Raw genomic sequence first — 18,655 nt, 5'->3', positions numbered from 1 at the left:
TTTTTTTTTTAGCAATGTGGTAATGTTAGAAAGATGTACATGTACAACAGTCTAGCCATTCTACTTCTATGTGCATACTTAAAAAGCTCTCATATGTGTGCAAAGAGAAATACCTAAGTATGTTCACCATAGCACTAGTTAAAAGAGCAAAATACCGGAACATCCTGAAAGATCATCAGTGGGAGAAAGGGTGTTTTTTTTATAGTGTGCTATTTATGCAATTTAATATAAGTAATGAACTAGAGCTGCATCTATCAATTAAACACTGTGCAAAAAGACTGCGATGCTATGTGAATAAAATCTAATAATATGATAAATGAGCCATATATTACTTATTAATACACATACATGTTGTAAAAGATTCAAATATTCCAAGTGATAAAATACACTAACTTTTCTTTTTAAAAGGAGTGAATTAGTATTTATAGTGATACATAAAAAGCTTTAAACTTGACCTTAATGTTTTCAAAAGAAAGAGGATTTCAGTGAGGCAAATGTTTATATTTGACAAAACTGTGGTTGCGGTAATTTAGTCTCTCATTAGCTCACAAATGTTAATAAATAAGAATTTTAATGAAATAGTACTTTACCCCTGTAGTAGAAAGACTGAATTTGTGTTTATATAAAGAAGCTTAACATACTATGTTAGAGATTCATGTGTTAAAAGGAAATGTGGAAGAAATTAGTCTTTTAGAGGGTCTGCATACACAGTCAGAGCTCCCTTCTACACTCTGAGGAGCAAATGCTGAGAATAAATACTAAAATTTAGATACCAGGGAAAAAATGTACTTGGCTTTGGAAAGAAGTCAGAAGCACAAATTATCTTATTTATCTATAACAACAAAAAAGAGACCATACTCTGCTAAAACAGTCTTGAGTGGTTGCTGTCATTCTTTCTGATTAGTTTGGACAGCAGCCACATTATTATTTCCATGGTGAGCTTTATATATCCTTAAGACTGACCATCTGGAATTGTCTAGACCATTTTTTCTCTGCTAAAAGAAGATTCACCTCCAACCCTGCCAAAGACTCGCAGCTTCAGACACGGACAGCTATCCTGACTGCACTCTGAGCCTTTGCCTGCTCCTGACATATCCATTCAATGTCACTGATTTCATCCAGGAAACAAAAAAGTTCTGGGAGAAAGAGAAAACAAAATTCAGTTCATTTTCTACAAGAGGTTACTGAAAGTCTTGAGTAAGGAAAGTGGCTGAAGTCGAGGAGTAAAGGGAAGGCCAAGTTGGAGATGCTGAGTTAGCATAATCTGAGTCCACACTGAGGTTAAGTTGCTTTGTTCTTTGTGGGTGTCTTTGCTTCTACATCCTTCAGAGGAAAGATATGCAAAGTGGGAGTCTCAACTAGAGCAGTATGTTGCCACTTGGAAGCAATTTCAAATAGACTATTCCAGCAGTTCTTCTTAGATGGAATGGCCAAGTCTGAAAGAACAGGAGGCAGCCAGGTTCCCAGATCCTTGACCAGTGAGTGTTGCTAACACTACCCTGAATAAAACTTGTCTGTAACCACTTCTCAAGTTCCATTTAAAGACTGACTCCTGACACAGAAACTGGTGGAGGGATGACCAGATGTAAACAAAATGATACGTTAAGACAGAGTCATGTGGAGCTAAGTAACCCCTGAGAGTGACTTGCTGTTACACAGAAGAATATTATCTGGACACTGAAAATAAATGGGGAAAGCTATGTACACTCCTTTGGAGTTTGAAAAGCAGTGAGTTTGCACGAAGAGGAAAGAAAGAAAAATCAAGAAAAAAAGGAGAGAAGGAGGAAGAGACAGAGGAGAGAAAGACCCTTGCACTTTCAGAAGAAATTGAAGAGGAATCTTTCTAGCTAAACTTACAAGGTTTCTTTAAATCCAGTTCTGCCAAAAGATTCAAGCACAGATTTGGGACTTATATTTGACAAGCCCCCATATGCTTCATTTTCCCTCCAAGATTTTTCTCTAGCTTGCTGAATCTGTGGTTGGTTGGATATGTGGTTTACAATTGCTAAAAATACCCTGAAGTCAATCTCCTTCTCTTGGTTTTTATGTAGTTTGAAAAAGTAGCCATTTGGGCAACAGAGTTTCCAAGTCTTTGCCTGTAACCTTTAATAAACCATTTCTTTTCTAGAAGCAAAATCTGTATGCAGGGCTCATTTATATTTCACTTCAATGCAAAGTAAAAGAGACTAAAGACATGGGACCATGAAGAAGATGTTCTATTCTATCCAACTACCTCAATCAATAGTTAATTAAGATAGCTTTGGGATTACTTAGAGTGACTGTGTGAAGCTTGGCTGTCAATATGGCTAAAGCCCCCAAAGGAATCATAGAACTGTCACTAACTGCGGGAATGGTTCCAAAAGGCAACGTCAGAGACAAAGGTTGTTATGGTTTGGACAGGAGGTATCCCCCAAAAGTTCTCGTTTCTGCAGGAATTCAAAGTTAAAATTATTGAATTGTGACAATTGTAACTTAATACCTCCATCCTAATTTGAAAGGACTGGGTGGTAAGTGTAGGCAGGTGGGGCATGGCTGGAGGAGGGGGAATCCCTGGGGGCACTTGCCCTGGAAGGGTGCATCTTCACTGCTGGTCTCTCCCCACCCCCTCTCTGCTTCCTAACCCCATCAAGAGCCAAGCAGCTTTCTTCCACTGCCCTTCCCCCATGGTGTGCTGCCTTATCTTGTGCCCAGAGCAATGGAGTCAGCCTTCTACGTACTAAGAGCTCAGAAACCATGAGCCCCAAATAAATTTTTCCTCCTTTAAGTTGTTCTTGTTGTATATTTTGGTCCCAGTGACAAAAAGCAAACTAAAATCGAGGCTGGTGAAGCTTCCTGTCCCTGTCCCCTGGAGACACAGATGAGCAGATGCTGCCCAGGGAATGCTGCACTCTGCCCCTGCGCTGAAGTCAGCAGGTCAAGTCTCTGGACTGTCAGGACCGCCCCCTTGTTCTTATCATACAGCCCCAGCAGACAGGACTAGCTATATCATTTCCAAGATTCAGTGCAAAATGAAAACATGAGGCCCCTGGTCTGTAAAGCAGGGGATGTGTTAAAGGTAATATAATATCATGCCTTTTTTCATTAAAATCTGAGCTTACCCTCTGTGTGTGTGTGTCATGGGGTTTTGTGTTTGCCATTGAATGCTGTGTTCATTGTGCGAGGACACTTTCAGGGCAGAAGCAGTCCTTTCTAGGCATTGCAGATCCCATTCTGCACCTTGCACAGGCACAACACTGCCAACAACCCCTCTTGTCAGTCACTGCTGGAGCAACTGAACTAGTTGCTTCCCTTTTCCACACACCTCCTGCCCCAGACCATGTTAGACAGGTATGAAAAAAAATACAGGGAAATCTGAACCATCTGGATCAAGGATGAGCATGAGTCTGGCCTCTACCACAGCATGTTTCCTGCCAACATGTGTTGGCACTGCAAGTCCAGGGAGAGATGGCCACTGTCATTCATCTCCTCAAGATGCTACCAGATCTTGATCTTCCTGGGGCTTGTCCCCAGGTCCCCTCAAGCAGTCCAGGATGGTGATGATCCCTGTACAAGGGCAACTAGAGGAGGCTGGATAGGCTGGGACTCCAGTGGCAGGGGAACAAAAAGTCCAGGACCTGTCCTGGGAAGTTAGGGAGGCTGTGGAATGAGGGACCATCCATGAGCTGTTTCCAGGTCCCCAGAGCGTGTTTCATTTTTCCATCCACTGTCACTTACAATAGACAAAAGTAATAGACTTTCAAGAGGATGATCACAGATCACTAAACATCAATCACAGGGCTGTTGAAGGGACAATGTGTCTGTCTGTGCTTAACATAGACCCCTGAAGCCAGCCCTTTCAGGGCCCTTGATCCTTTGCACCATTTGACCAGGCCACCTATAGACATTATCCCAAAACAGAATGAATTAGAAAGTGCAAAAAGATGCAAGCACTTTGGCAAGACAGAGCCAAATGCTTTGAGTAAGGTTTTTTTTTTTTTCTCTTTCATGAGGAACTGTATCAATATTTTACAGATTAAACCTCTTTTCTACTAACCTCATTTATATATTCAAATATTCTTTTATTCCTTATCATCTCTTCATTGTTTTAATGATACTTGTGATTTCAGGTGGGCAAATTGAATGTCAGGGATATATTACTTTGGCAAGTTACATAGCAAACATTGTCTCTTTGTCTAATTTTCTAAAATAGATGTATCATTGCAGCAGCAATGAAGTTACACCAGGTAACCTCTCAACTTCTTATTTCTGGATAAGATTTCAAATTGTTTTGGGTATATTATCATGTGCCTTTAAAAAGTTTTATTGAATAACTCAAACTCAAAGGAAATACAAATATTGATCAATTTTGTTTACATGTTATATTCCCCTGTACTATGGGAAAAATCCTCATTTTATAAATTCAGATCAGATCCCTTACTTCTAGGTAGTGAAAAGTTATTTCAGCATATTATTGTTTGAAATTTAAATTCCTACCTCTCCTTTCTAATATCTGTGAGACCTCAACCTGAAAGACTTGGCGTGGGAAGGGCATGGTCTCATCCTGCAACATTGCCTCCTCCTTCTTCTGAGTTTCCATTCCTCTGTCTACGTAGATGGGTAAAAGAGAGAGGAGAGAGGGAAAAGGTCTTTGACTTGCTGGGAGCTGCCACTAGAGAACTATTGCCAGGGTCCTTGAGGGCAGATGGCCAAACGCTGATTCATAGAGAACATTTGTAAGTTCTTTGGGGAGCCCTATAGGAAACTGTGATGATGCAATTTCCTAACATGGGAAATTTCCTGAAAACTCAATCAACCTCAACCCTATCACCCACAGCATGTACTGATGGTTCATGCTTAGCACTTCATTCTTGAAATACTTTCCTATGACAAGCACTCCTCTTATGTGGCCTGGCTGCAAAAATAGCTTTATCCCACCATTTTCTGAAATGCTGCTGGACACAGGGGAAAACCATTTATCCTTATTCCAACCAGTGATGTAAAGGCCAACTTCATGGCTCCCCATCAGCCTCGCCATGTCTATCCAGGCAAGGGAATGACATGTTCCCCTTGTCGTATCTCCTCCAATCTCAGCAGGCAGGTCTCTGGCTGCTCTCCACCCCTGTACCATTAAACACATTTCATCTTGTGAATGCCAAGAGTGACTTTATATGAAGTGACAGCCATACTTCTATGATGAAACAATATGGGAAAAAAATCAGCAGTGCAATTAAAAGTTGCAATGTCAGATATAAATTTATAAACTTCCTTTAAGAGGGGTTGTGGGTGGGAAGATTCAGCCTATATCAGAACAGAGGTGTAGAGTCCACTGCAAAGAAGAATAAGGAGCGTGTCAAACAGTGAGGGAAAACAGTCAATCTGAGACAGATACACACAGCAGAGAAAGCATCTGCCACTTGGAAAGGGATGGTTTCACAGGGAAAAGAATTAATGCACATCGCTGACATGGCTTTCAGAAATGAGCCTAGACATAGAAATAGGCAGGTAGCGCAGGATGCATACAGGACCCGGAGACAGAGGTGACCAGGAGAAAGGCAGGAGCCAGGCCCAAACCTGGCCAAGGACTAGGCACTGCCTGAGTGCTGTGCTCACCATACCTGTACCCATGTATAACCACTTGCTCACTGGGTGTCTTTTTCTTTTTAATCTTTAGGAAGAGGCAGCCAGAATTCTCGCCCACCAGCCAATGTCCGTCGGCACATGTGCAGCTTTGAAAACCCCCACACTGCAGTGAATGTGTAAGAGAAGCTGCATGGAAAATATAGTGTTTTGCCTCTTGCTTTCTCTCTCCTGGGTTTTTCCACTTTCTAACATGGAAACAGATGTGGTGCATGCCATCAAGAATGAGGAACTCATGTACGTGCCATGGTTTGCACGACTGCCTTAATTTGATTGTCCATCGTTCTTAAAAGGACACTGTCAAGTTGTTAGCAGAGTTTTTTGCTTCTCGCTTTTTTTTTTTTTATTTCAATGCAACATTTTTTTTCAATTCTGGAGATTCACTTTTGTTTGTGACTCCCACTCACAAGCTTGAAAGTGAATTTTCCCCCTTCAGAAATTTGTCAGCTTCTCCTTGGCAAACAGAGCTTTTCCTTTTCTTTTCTTTTTTGCCTTTTTGCTGTTGCACAAATGTTTGAAATGATCCTGTCTGCATTAAAGTAAAAGCCATAGCTTAAATTCACAGCAGAATTCCATAATGTCAGTTTGAGGGGGTGGGCGCCAGCATGAGCCTCTGCTGGGTGTCTCCCACACTCTAGGGAGCACAAAACAAGAGTTTTGTCAGTCCCACAAAAAAAAAAAAAAAAAAAAAAAAAAAAAAGAGCTTTTAAGAAAAAAAAAATTAGTCATTTCCTCAACATTCTGAGTGATTTTTATCAGATTTTCCTGTCTGATAAAAACAGTGCATGTCTGGTCCAATTTTTGACCTTTAGATCTTGACAGTGTCTCTTTAAGTTAACAAAAGAACATAGACCATGTTCAATTCATTGTGCATGGAGTCTGTGGTCATTTTCAGCTGTTCCTTTACAGCCCTTCAAACTCCTGGGAGAGTCAAAGGTACACATTCCTGCAGCAGGAGGGGGCCCATTGATGAGGTCTCTGTGGCCTGAATAGCTCTTCAATGCCAAGAGCCCAATTTGTTCAAATGTTTGCTACTAAACTGGCCACAGAGGCTGGTGATTGGGGCCATGGTGTCTCTTCTGTTCACACAGTTGAGAACACTGGGGAGTCCGTGGCCTGCCTTTGGGTTTTTCCCTTTAAAAGCCTAAAATCAAAGAGTGCGATCTCCACCAAATCATCCTGGTTCTTAGAGGGACAAATATGGTAGTCATGCCAGTATGTTTCAGGCCGTGATTGGAGGACTCTGCACATCTAGGCCAGAGCCACTCGAGCAGGGCTGGGTGCATTCTCTGTAATTCTCCCAAGTCCAAAAGCATTGAGGGGTTCTGTACCAGGGGTGAGTCTGACCAAGGACACAGCAAGGAGATCCTAATTGTGACAGCTGCTGGCTGCCTGTCAAAAAGAATTGATGAGGATGGGTAGATGTGCTTGTCCTGTTATGACAGCAGGGCCAGAGAAAGAGAGGAGAATCAACTGACATTTCAAGATTTAAAGGTGAGTGCCTAGAAGTAAAAGTTAAAGTCCAACACGGTCCATCCTTGGTGGGCAGCCCAAAAAAAAAAAAAAAAATACAACTGTCAGCACAACCAACAGGTTGTCTTGAAGAACTTTCAGAATGTGTTGTATTCAGCTTTCCTGCCTGAGACTGGAAAAGATCAGGAAGAGATCAGTGGCTTTGAAACCATGGACTGCAGACTAAAAATGATGTTTAGCTTTGGTTGTTCCTACAGAATTAAAAAAAAGATATGTTCTTTCCTTGACCTTCATTCCCACTGATTTGTGAATAGCAGGGCAAAGGGACTTGTGGAAATAAAATAGATCAGGATCATTACGGTCTGTCGAGGTCTATCCTGGCCCTGAGGAATAATCCCAGCAGAGCAATGCAACTGCCCTATATTTCCAGGGCAAATGTGAGGCCTTCATGTGGGGCTGAAGTGCATCTTGCAATTAAAATGATAGATCTGGTAGCTTGGAGCATAAAGTAAATGGTAATGTTTGACCTGAAAGTCCTTCAAGGGGAACATAATCCAGGCTTATCTATATTTCCTAAAGGAATAATTTCATCTGATCTACCTGTGCTGAAAGGATGCTCTGGTACCAAGAGGATGTCTTAAATAAACTTCAGAATTTCTTTTATCAGTCAATAAATCATGATTACATTGAACTAAGACCATGTAGTAGCCATCAGAATTCTACCCTTTAGTTTGAAACTGATTGGGCACTTTTCTCAGGACAGTAGGTCCTATACCCATAAGACATTTGGGAAACTTCTATAGTTCACTAACTTCAATGAGATAATTTAATCAGTACATGTCTTTTTCTTTATTGGTTCATCGAAGAAAGCACAAAGCCTAATAAAGTCAAAGTGGTTTTCTTCGGGTTGTCTTTTGACCCATATCATGTTGCTTAAGGATGTAGGATGGAGACGTTCTGAAGATTCTAAAGGGAGGGCTGAATATTTATACTATATAATATTGTGAATTTCAGTAAGACAGTGGTTCTCTGAATTGCTTCTGATGAGGTAGTCTCTCTGGGGGACTCACAATGTTATTTAAGATTTAATAACAACAGAAACTACCAAGATCTCATATAATTAGAAAACATTTCTCTTCAAAAGCACACTTAGAGATTCTCCACATTACAACTAGTGGTGAGTCAAAAAGCGAGAAATTTTAATTATGTTCAGATAGGCCCCAGGTTGTAGAATATATACTAAATATGCAGATTTTTCTGGAAATCTTTCAAGAAGTAGAACTGAAGTCAGTTGAAGTCCTTTGTATGGCAGACTCCCTTGGGATTGTCTTAGAAAACAGAAGTTTGCCTCAAGTGGTTTCAAAAAGTTCCTAGGCCTGAGAATCTACAGGAGTCACCTTCTAAACTGGTAGTACCTGCTCACTGATGCCCCTGAAGGCGAGAGTATTCGGACAACCCCTTCTGCCACACTGTGTTTCAGCAGAGGTAGCACCACGCCTTTCACTTCCAGAGAAAGCAAAATTAAACTCCTCTGATTCCAAGAAGTCAGTCTCCCTCCTTTATGGGAAAGTCTTGCCTTGTCCATGGGTTTTTTGGGTACTGTCCTTACATCTGTTGTGAAGCTGTTAAGGCTAATGGCAGAGACTTAAGTTGGACATAAGGAGACAGGTGTTGTGTAAGCCTTCCCTTCAGGCAGCTTCTGCAGGATGCCTCCCTCCTGATCTGAAACACCCACCCACTGTTATTCCCATTTTAGACCTCTCTGGAGCAGAAAGCAGTGTACTCTGCAGATGTAACTAGTACTTACTGAAACAAATAAAAACAGACAGGATCACTCTGAATGCCAAAGATATACTAATCTGTTTACACCACCCACTCCCAACTCTTCTCTAAAGTGCTGTAAATATTGGGTTTTGTGTTGGGGGGATTGTGATACTTATCTAATGAAAGAAAAATCAAAGCAAAATCCTGTTCCTGTTTGTAGCTGGAACTACAGCCCCAGGCCTGCTTAGCTCTGCAAGTGATAACCGTGCATCAACCCTGCTTCCTCTAAGCCTACAGCCTTTTCCTCCATTAACTCTAATATCAGTAAATATATTTAACCACCTGAGGTATTTACCTCAAAGTACTACATTTGATCTTCAAATAGGAGATTTTGTTAGGCCCGAGTTCTGTCTTTTGAAGTTGAAGCAAGAGGATATGGTGTTTTGTGACAATTATGTGGTGTTTACTAAACCAGACTGCTTTTCTTAAGATTAGGAAACAAATAAAATTAAACAATACAAGGAGTAAGCTAGTGGCCAAAGGAGAATATATTAGGATTCCCTGGAATGAAATAGAAGTCTTATTTCATTGTATTCTTGCATTTTTAAAAATGCATTCATTTCCTTTTGGTGCCACATATTTCATGCATTATTTTCTTCTTAACATCACAGAAATAGGTTCCCAACCTTTCCAAATAGAATATTTTCTTCTCACATCAACATAGCTATTAAAACTTTACCTCAATTAATGATAGTAACTACCTTTATTAGAGGTTGTTTGAATACAGAACACAACAAAGCTTCCCAGTGTTTATTTACACTTTATGGTTAAAGATTACACATGCATTTAAAAATAGCAGTGTATTATTTACAAAGACATAATATATATTTTTTCTAAAAACAATGCTTAATGCATGTGTGGATTCATAGACCATTCAGCTTGTCCGTGGACCACCAGTGAGAAATGGGTAATTCTAAAGGGCCAGATTCTATAGACTGAGCTACAGTTTCTGAGATGATGCATTTCATCTACTAACTTGGGTTTTTAAGAAGCAATTTATTTTGTCCTTGAAGAAAAACAAGGTTAGTCTAATTTTTGTAATCTGATAAATGCCCTGGGGCATGAGATCTGTTTCCTAATTAAACAGGACTTTACAGCAAAATTAGAGCAAGACTCTGAGTGGAAAGAAAAGCTGCTAATTTTGACAGCCACGGTGAAAATTTCCCTTCACAAGAATAAAAATTGGGTTCCATCAAAACAGAACTAAATTGTGGTTTTATCTGTCTGCAAAATCATTAATAATACTGTTAACATATGGACGTGTGTGATTTAAAAAGAGCTCCACGTGGAACCCCTGCACAATATGGAAAATGGCCCATGTGAGTGAGTGGTTAAAGTGAGTGGAGTCACCTAAGGTTTTCCCAGAAATATACTAGAAGACCCTTTTTTTGCTAATATATGGAGCGACTGGGGCAATGTTTCATTGGGTCCTAAGCCTGAGGGTTGAACTAGGTGCAGACCAGCTCTCAAGGAATCCTTTCCTTCCTTCCTTCCTTCCTTCCTTCCTTCCTTCCTTCCTTCTTTCCTTCCTTCCTTTCTTTCTTTCTTTCTCTCTTTCTTTCTCACACACATGCCCATAATTAAGTGAAAACACAAATAGAATTTTAGTTTAATGATTTTATTAAAGTGAGTAACGAGGGGAAGATATTGGGGAAAGAAAAAAAGTTTTTCCTTTGCAATTGAAAGCAGTGAAAATCACTAAAGTAGAAGGGTTAATAAGGCATAATTAAGGAGGATAAGGTTCAGATAGCAGTATTTTGTGTTCTTGAAGAGCTATATCAAATATATAGAGAAAAACAGTGTGTATAGAGTGGTGGAGCAGACAATGAAATGAGGAGGCATGTTCATCTAGAGTTTTATACTCAGAAGAGGAACTGTGTTTTCTGGTTTTGTCTTGGGCTGGCTGGTTAGCTGTGTACTTGCCAGGGACACCACCATCTTGTACTTGAGCTTCCTCATCTCAGAAGCTGGTCAGCTATCCTAACAATATAGAGAAGAAGTTTATAAACTTAGCATCTACAAACACAAATTCTCTGATAATATATCAAGCGCATATTAGAGAGAGATATTCATTTTGTTATTGTTGTTGTTTTGGGTACAGGGATTGAACCCAGGAGTGCTTAACGATTGAGCCACATCCCCAACCCTTTTTTTATGTTTTATTTATAGATAGGGGCTTGCTAAGTTGCTTAGGACCTCGCTAAGTTGCTGAAGCTGGCTTTAAACTCTCCATCCTCCTACCTTAGCCTTCCAAGCCGATGGGATTATAGGAATGTGCCATGGCCTTTGTTTTGATATAATAGTTTAGAAATAAAAATTTTCTCAGACAATTAAAAATGCTTCAGCTATATGGGAGAACTATCTTTTCCCCAAAGTTATAAAGTCAAAATTTTTAGCTGTTATTTCTGTTTTATATAGCATATATACGTATATATACATGCATGTGTGTGTGTGTGTGTGTGTGTGTGTGTGTGTATTATAGAGCCTTTTGTAAACAGCACTATTTATAATCAATATCAGACTTTGTACACTCATTTGTACTTATTTGGCTCACTTCACCTTTCAGGATTATAATATGAAATGTTATCATCCACATAAATGTGAAAATCACATAAAATTTTTAATGTGATTCATATTTATAGAATCAAAATTATTAAATAAACCATTATGGTAATTATTTATCATTTCCCACATAGCTTTCAAACAAAAAAAACTATGATACAGAATCCTCAATTTCAAATCCCAACCTAAGGGAAAAAGTGTTCACATTCTTTTCAATGTCACAAATGTGTTCTGAATTTTTTAAAATATTTTTTAGTTGTCAATGGACCTTTATTTTATTTATCTATATGTTGTGCTGATAATCAAACCCAGTGCCTCACACATGCAAGGCAAGCACTCTGCCACTGAGCCCCAGCCCCAGGCCCTCAAATGTGTTCTTATTGTGCTACTTGTTGCTTTAATGGGTACAAAGAAAAAAAGTAAACCCTTAAAAAAACAGAAGAAAAAATGACTTACTTCTTTTAATTATTAACACTGATGTTATTAATAGGATGCTATGGTAAGGTACGGCCATCTGCTTAAAGTTACACAGAAAATAAACCAAGTCCAAAAGCAAGACCATACTGCAATATACAGGGTAGAATTTGTGGTTTATACATACAGCAAGTTTATTCATTTTTTCTTCTTCTTCAGAAAGGTTTTATATTTGGTTGGTTTCATGAGGGTTCCATCAAGATGAAACTTGATAATTTGCCAGGCACAGGGAGGAAAAATCCAGGCAGGGGCCTGTGTCTCAGTAACTGCCAGTTTGTCTGAATCCTAATTTTGTCTCATTTGCAGCAAATTATGGTGGATGGCTAAAGCGAAATATGAGCATCAGTATTTTCTTAGGCTTCTTCATCGTTCTTTTCAAACACAGCTAGTTGAAAATTCCAGTGTGAAAAACCCCAAACTAGCTGCTGTGATTCAAGACCTTTAAAGGAATTGTTTTCTGTTGTATTTGTCGGGAATAATGTTTTGAAATAAAAAAGAAAATGGAAAGGTATGGAACACATCGGTCAATCATGGATGTGAGTTTTTCTGCCATCTACACTTTCCTCTTTCATCCAGGTACCACGTGCCCCTCTGGTAATAGGAAATAACTTCATAGCAGAATGGGCATCTGAGAAGTTCTATTTCATAATTCCACAGGCCATGGGATTAGACTTATATATGAGTCTTAATTTGTCTCACAAATTGTAGTCATCACATTCTGTCACCCAAGTGTAACTAAGATTTAAATATTTTTTTTTCCTTCATCAGTTTGGGAATCTTTCAAAGGTTTGCATTGAATAATTGTTTCATTATTGCCTTTGAGAAGTGTGTGTGTGCGCGCGCAAGCATGCGGATGTGTGTGTGTTTGTGTATGTGAAAGACAGAGAGAGAAAGAGAGAAAGAGACAGACAGACAGACACCCCTCCACAGTTTAGCTTTTCTCCGGAACAATGTTGCCCAGGGTCAGAATTTCTTTTCTTGGAGTGGAGCACATGTCCGGCTTGCAGCTCAGAGGCATGCGTAAATGCTGCTCTTGGTGTTGGATTTATACTGAAGGGAGGCTGGGTGTGGAGGGAGGACCTAGAGAGGAGGGTACAATTACATCACATTGAGCTGGGTATGCGTAGGAATTATATGTATTTTATTCTCTGTGAATAATCCATCAGCAAATAAACCCATCTCTATTTTATTCATAGTTCTAATGGCAAGTCTGTGTCATGGTCTGAACCAGGTGGAAGACAGGTGCCCAAGGGACAGCACATGTGGCACCGCCTCTCTGTGCACGTGAAGACCAATGAGATGGCCTGCAACCAAACGGCCGTCATCAAGCCCCTCACTAAAAGTTACCAAGGCTCTGGCAAGAGCCTGACCTTTTCAGATACCAGCACCAAGTCCCTTTACAACGTGGAAGAGGAGGAGGATGCCCAGCCGGTTCGCTTTAGCCCTCCCAGCAGCCCTTCCATGGTGGTGCACCGACGCGTGTCACCCGCGGTGACCACGCCTCCTCTGCCGCCCCACTTGACAGCGGAGGAGACCCCTCTCTTCCTGGCCGACCCGGCCATTCCCAAGGGCTTGCCCCCTCCCCTCCAGCAGCAGCAGCAGCAGCAGCAGCAGCAGCAGCAGCAGCAGCAGCAGCCACCGCAGCAGCCACCGCAGCAGCAGAAACCCCTGATGGACCAGCTACAGGGAGTGGTCAACAACTTTGGCGCGGGAATCCCGGACTTCCATGCGGTGCTGGCAGGCTCTGGGGGCCCGGGGAACGGGCTGCGGTCCCTGTACCCGCCCCCGCCACCCCCACAGCACCTGCAGATGCTGCCGCTGCAGCTGAGCACTTTCGGGGAAGAGCCCATCTCCCCGCCCGCGGAGGACGACAGCGAGAGGTTTAAGCTCCTCCAGGAGTACGTGTATGAGCGCGAAGGGACCACGGAGGAAGACGAACTGGAAGAAGAAGATGAGGACCTGCAGGCGGCCAGCAAGCTGACCCCTGAGGCTTCTCCTGCCCTGACGCCTCCGTCGCCTTTCCGAGACTCGGTGGCCTCAGGCAGCTCAGTGCCCAGCTCCCCAGTGTCTGAGTCGGTGCTCTGCACCCCTCCCAATGTGTCCTATGCCTCTGTCATCCTGAGGGACTACAAGCAAAGCTCTTCCACCCTGTAGGGAGGAGGCCTCCGAATGGAGAAGCAGGATAAGCCAGAGAGCTCCAACCCCTCCAGGGATGTGCAAAAGCCAGGAGGAGAAGAGGGTGGGGGCAAATGGGGAGGAGAGGAAGAGAAAGCTGCTGCTGCCGCCTTAATGGAGGAGAGAGGGAAAGATAGCAAGCAAACAGTGAGCCAGGCCAGGATTCTGATTCTTGAGTTATTCAAAACCTTCTTTAGGAAGAAAGGGAATTCTGACAAAGCACAATTCCATATGGTATGTAACTTTTATTGCAAAAAATAAAAATAAAAAATAAAATAAACAAAAATAATCTCCTCTTTTGCACAATTGTGCATACATATATATATATATATACATATATATATATACCCACACACACTTGGCCAAGCCAGGAAAGGAACCACCTCTGGGGACCTGCCAGTTGAACCATTAGTTCATGGCATTAGTTCATGGCATTTGTAATTAGCAGGTGGAGCCAGTCAGAGCAGGCAGGTGAAAGGGAAGGGCCGGAAAATGGGGACAACCAGGGACCAGATGATGGGACAGCAACTCATTTCTTGGATGCCCTTGTCCCTGCTGGACCTGCAGAATCCTGATCTTCAGAAGACTCAGGAACTGACCCTCACTGGGGCCTCTCTTCATCCATTGCTGCCATCCAGCACCAGCCTTGCTGTGGCACTTGGAGAAAGGTGCATGAACACCCCAAGGCTCTGTGATTTTCCTCTACTTAGGAAAAGAGGAATAAGAACAAAATCATCACCAAAAAGTGCTTCCTTGGGAATGCAATGGGAGAGAAATGCAAAGAATGAGAAGCAAGGCAAAACTTAAGTATGGGGTTTTGGGCAAAATCAGTCAGCACAACCAGCCTCCCATATTCAATACCTGTTTATTGGAGGTTTTGGAAAACAGTGAAAAGAATAGGTTGCTGTAACTTTTGTGGATTCACTTGTGCTTGTGCCAAGTGGGCTCTCCATTGCCCTTCAGTTAAAGAGAACAAACCATGTGGCAGAAGTGTTACCTTCCATTTACTGTAGCAAATAAATCTAACCAGTTGGACTTCTAAGGTCCAGTATATGTACAATGTGGTGCCATTGTTTCTCCAATGTACAACTGAAACAAATCCATTATTGAACCTGGTGGTGTACTCATAGCAACTATTACTCGCCCAAATGACAAGTAATTATTTCCTGTTGTCATGGGAGTCCCTGTAACTAGCAAGTGAATGTGTTCTTGTGTCCTCATATACATGTAATTATAGACCTGTGCAATGTAACGTCAATCTAACTGCAACTAGAAGATTGTCTTTTGGATATAGCTATAGATATTTTCATGTTCTAATAACGTTTTATATATCATTGTCACCAGTACCTGCAGAAGCTCTATGAAGGTTTGAGTACTTTGGTTCAGTGTATGTCATATGCAGCTCAGATGGTAATTCCTCTTCTGAGAGGGAACTTATTTTTCAGACATTTTATGATGTGGGTATGTTATTAATGAATTAGTTTGAAAATTTGTTATATCAAAAGGTCACAAAAGTTATGGGTGACAAAAAAGGGACATTTTATAATCTTGCACACATCATTATTAAAACGAAAGATTGAAAAGTATTTAGACTCTTCCAGATTATTTTAGATTTTTAAAAAAGATTTTCCATGGCTACTTGAGCTTTTTGTTCTTCTAGCACTTAGTAGCAGCCAAGTCCAGACATAATTTATCAAATATTTATTTATCAATCACATTTTGCCTTCTTTTTATTTTCATGTCATTTTTTCTTGCTATTTTTGCTGTCATAACTTTTGTTTGTAACTCTCTCATTTGCTGCTATGTTAATATCCTTGTACATGTAATCTTGTTGTTCCATTTTTACCCTCCTTTAACTCCCCAATAAAAGGATTTCTCTTCCTGTTTTGATTTCTTCTATTATTTGTGGATGAATCCTATCTCTTTAAATATCTTTGTTTATGCCTTATGTGCAGTCATATTTTATTATGCTTTCTTCATGTTGAAGCTGCTGATTTCTCAGCCAAAACTCATCTGAGAATCTTTAAATATCAACGGCATCATTTGTTCAGAATTTAACATCAGTTCTAATGTTGGAGGCTTTTATTCCTTAGGTTTTACCAGATTCTATCATCAAGCTTAGTCATTTCCATATCCAGAATGAACAACCTTTCCTTTTAAAAGTTTATTTGAAAACACCTTTACTGAAAAGACCTCATGACCAAAAATGTGAATTTCAATTCCATGTTTTCCTTGCAATGAAGCAGAATGAGAAAAATGGACAGCTCCGGTGCTTAAAAGATGGAGTTCTACTAATTGGCAAACTAGCAAGAGAACATATGCTCTCTTCTTAGTGAACATCTTTTAATGTTAATGCCATATATTAATATATATCCTTAATATTGCAGGACTGTGCATTCAGATTTTTTAAACACCAGAATAGATAAAGAAAACAACTTTCATTCAAATAATGTTACATGGTAATTTGTTCTGAGATTTTGGTTTAAGACATTTGGTGAATACATTAAACAATAATTCCAGTTATACTCTGAATGCCTACTATCATCATGATTTCAAGTTATCCTGAATAAATAGAGTATTAGCTCTCTGTCCTAATTGTTCACAGTTGGAGATGTACACATACATATCTGTACCAGAAGGTCAGAGACTCCTCACCTTAATGTATGTGCTTATATAGATTGTTCTGCTTCTTGTAAAAGTGTTTTCCTTTGGCTTGTTACTGCCTTTTATCAAATAACCTTGATAATGCTGTACAATAAATATTTTCTATTTACTCAATGTGTACGTTCCTTCTCTTAACTTTGGAAGCATTATAATAATAGAAATAAGCCAGTGTACAAAATAAGTCCAATAATTTGATTTTGTTCAGAATATGCCTTCCAGGTAAAAGTTGGAAAGAACCACATGGAATCTACAGAACAGGTGAGTAAGAAAGTAGAGTAAAATTTGGTTATAAGGAAGAGGTACCTCAAGCTGTTAGCAGTTTTAAGTGCAATCCAAAATTGACATTTCCAGCACCCATGTTTTTGGAAACCCTCCACTTCTCCCAAGTTTAATTCCCCTAAATTCTAATGGAGACATCACTGATCTTCCAAACAAGGGGAATCATTGACATTTTCTGCTGTGAGATTTCTACAAGGGAGAGTATTTTCCAGGTGTCAGTCAAAGAAACATCAGGTGGCAAAAAGACCACACTCATAAGATCAAGGAGCTTTTGGCTGGGAGGGGAGAACTCCATACAGAGAGGCTCGTGCTGAAGAAATTACCAGATGAAGAGGCTGAGACTCCAGGGATTTCTTCTGTGTACCTGGAAAATAGAATAAGAAATTATGAAATGAGAGCTTAGGGGTCTCAGCAAGAAAAGTCATAAAAGAAAGAATGGGAAACAAAAAAGCAGGAAGAAAAAACAAATGAAGAAAAGTGCTAGAAAGCAAAAGAGAAAATATTTAAGATGTGTAGTCTAGAGATATACACAGATGTCCTGCCAGGTCACAAAAGCTGGGAGAGAGCACAAAAGTGTCCCTTGGAGCCAGGTGCTCTGGCACATGCCTGTAATCCCAGAGGCTTGAGAGGCTGAAGCAGGAGAATCTTGAGTTCAACACCAGCCTTGGCAAAAAGCAGGGTGCTAAGCAAATCGGTAAGATCTGTCTCTAAATAAAATACAAAATAGGGCTGGGGATGTGGCTCAGTAAGTGCCCCTGAGTTTAATTCCCGGTACCCGCCCCCAATCCCCCAAAAAAGTATCACTTGGAAAGAAGAAATTTGGAGAACTTGGGATTGGGGTCCAGAATCAACAAATGATGAATGAGTAATTGCCACAGAACACCTTGGCAGGGAATCAAACAGAAGGGTAAGAATATCTTGATGAATGTGCTCTGTGCTAGACACTGGGTTAGGCTTTTTGCATTTATTCTCATTTAATTTTCCCAGGACTGCAACCACATGGATGATTTAGAGAACTGAAATACCCTGCCCAAAGTCTCTCAGTTGGTAAGTGGCCCAGCAGGACTTTGATCCCCATCCTCTGTTGAGTACAGAGCCTGCAAATTCATGTTCCTCTTCAGAGCTCAGGGAAGAATGGAAGAGCTGATTCCATTTTGCTTGAGATCAATTTTTCATTCTAATTTCTGAGCCCTGAGGGCAAAGCAGATATTCAGTAAAGGTTTGTTAGGAAAGCAGTAACAGTAAATAAGTGTTATAGCTCCATAGTTTTCCCAGCTCAGTTCCCTGAAGATTTTTTCCCATGGGGATGGGTCCTGAGCTCCATGTTTCCACCTACTGGTCCTATCTCTGACATCTGGACAGCCATATGCTTTAATCAGGAAAAACAAGCTCACCTCTTGGCATCAAAAAGAGCTGTCCCATTGACCTCCCCTTTTCTGCAGAAGACAGAGGCAATACTTTGTGTCCACTGAGCTCAACTAGAGGCCTGGGCAGTGTTAGGTGTGGGAGAGGTCGCCCTCTGCAGGAGAACTGCTCGTATAACATAAACTGCTTCAGGGGGGCACCAGTTTCAGGGCCACATAAATCA

At 40.7% G+C, this 18,655-nt stretch overlaps 1 protein-coding gene across 5 annotated transcripts in view; it reads left to right on the top strand.

Moving 5' to 3' along the window:
* The window catches only part of Grm1 (glutamate metabotropic receptor 1), a 378,366-nt gene extending 361,469 nt beyond the window's left edge, over positions 1-16,897 (top strand). For 4 of the 5 annotated variants that reach the window (XM_078018951.1, XM_078018949.1, XM_078018952.1 and 1 more), the window contains exon 9: positions 13,146-16,897. In XM_078018951.1, coding sequence (XP_077875077.1) covers positions 13,146-14,103 — 958 coding nt within the window. In that variant the 3' untranslated portion in view covers positions 14,104-16,897. Of the gene's footprint in view, positions 1-5,650; positions 5,736-13,145 lie in introns of all 5 variants that reach the window. The other variant, XM_040283433.2, reaches the window with a different exon arrangement.
* Positions 16,898-18,655: the final 1,758 nt, after the last annotated feature.

The sequence above is a fragment of the Ictidomys tridecemlineatus genome, chromosome 8, assembly GCF_052094955.1.
Source record: "Ictidomys tridecemlineatus isolate mIctTri1 chromosome 8, mIctTri1.hap1, whole genome shotgun sequence".
NCBI classification, from domain to species: domain Eukaryota; kingdom Metazoa; phylum Chordata; class Mammalia; order Rodentia; family Sciuridae; genus Ictidomys; species Ictidomys tridecemlineatus.
The sequence above is the reverse complement of the archived record's forward strand: the minus strand, read 5'-3'. Positions and strand labels throughout refer to the sequence as shown.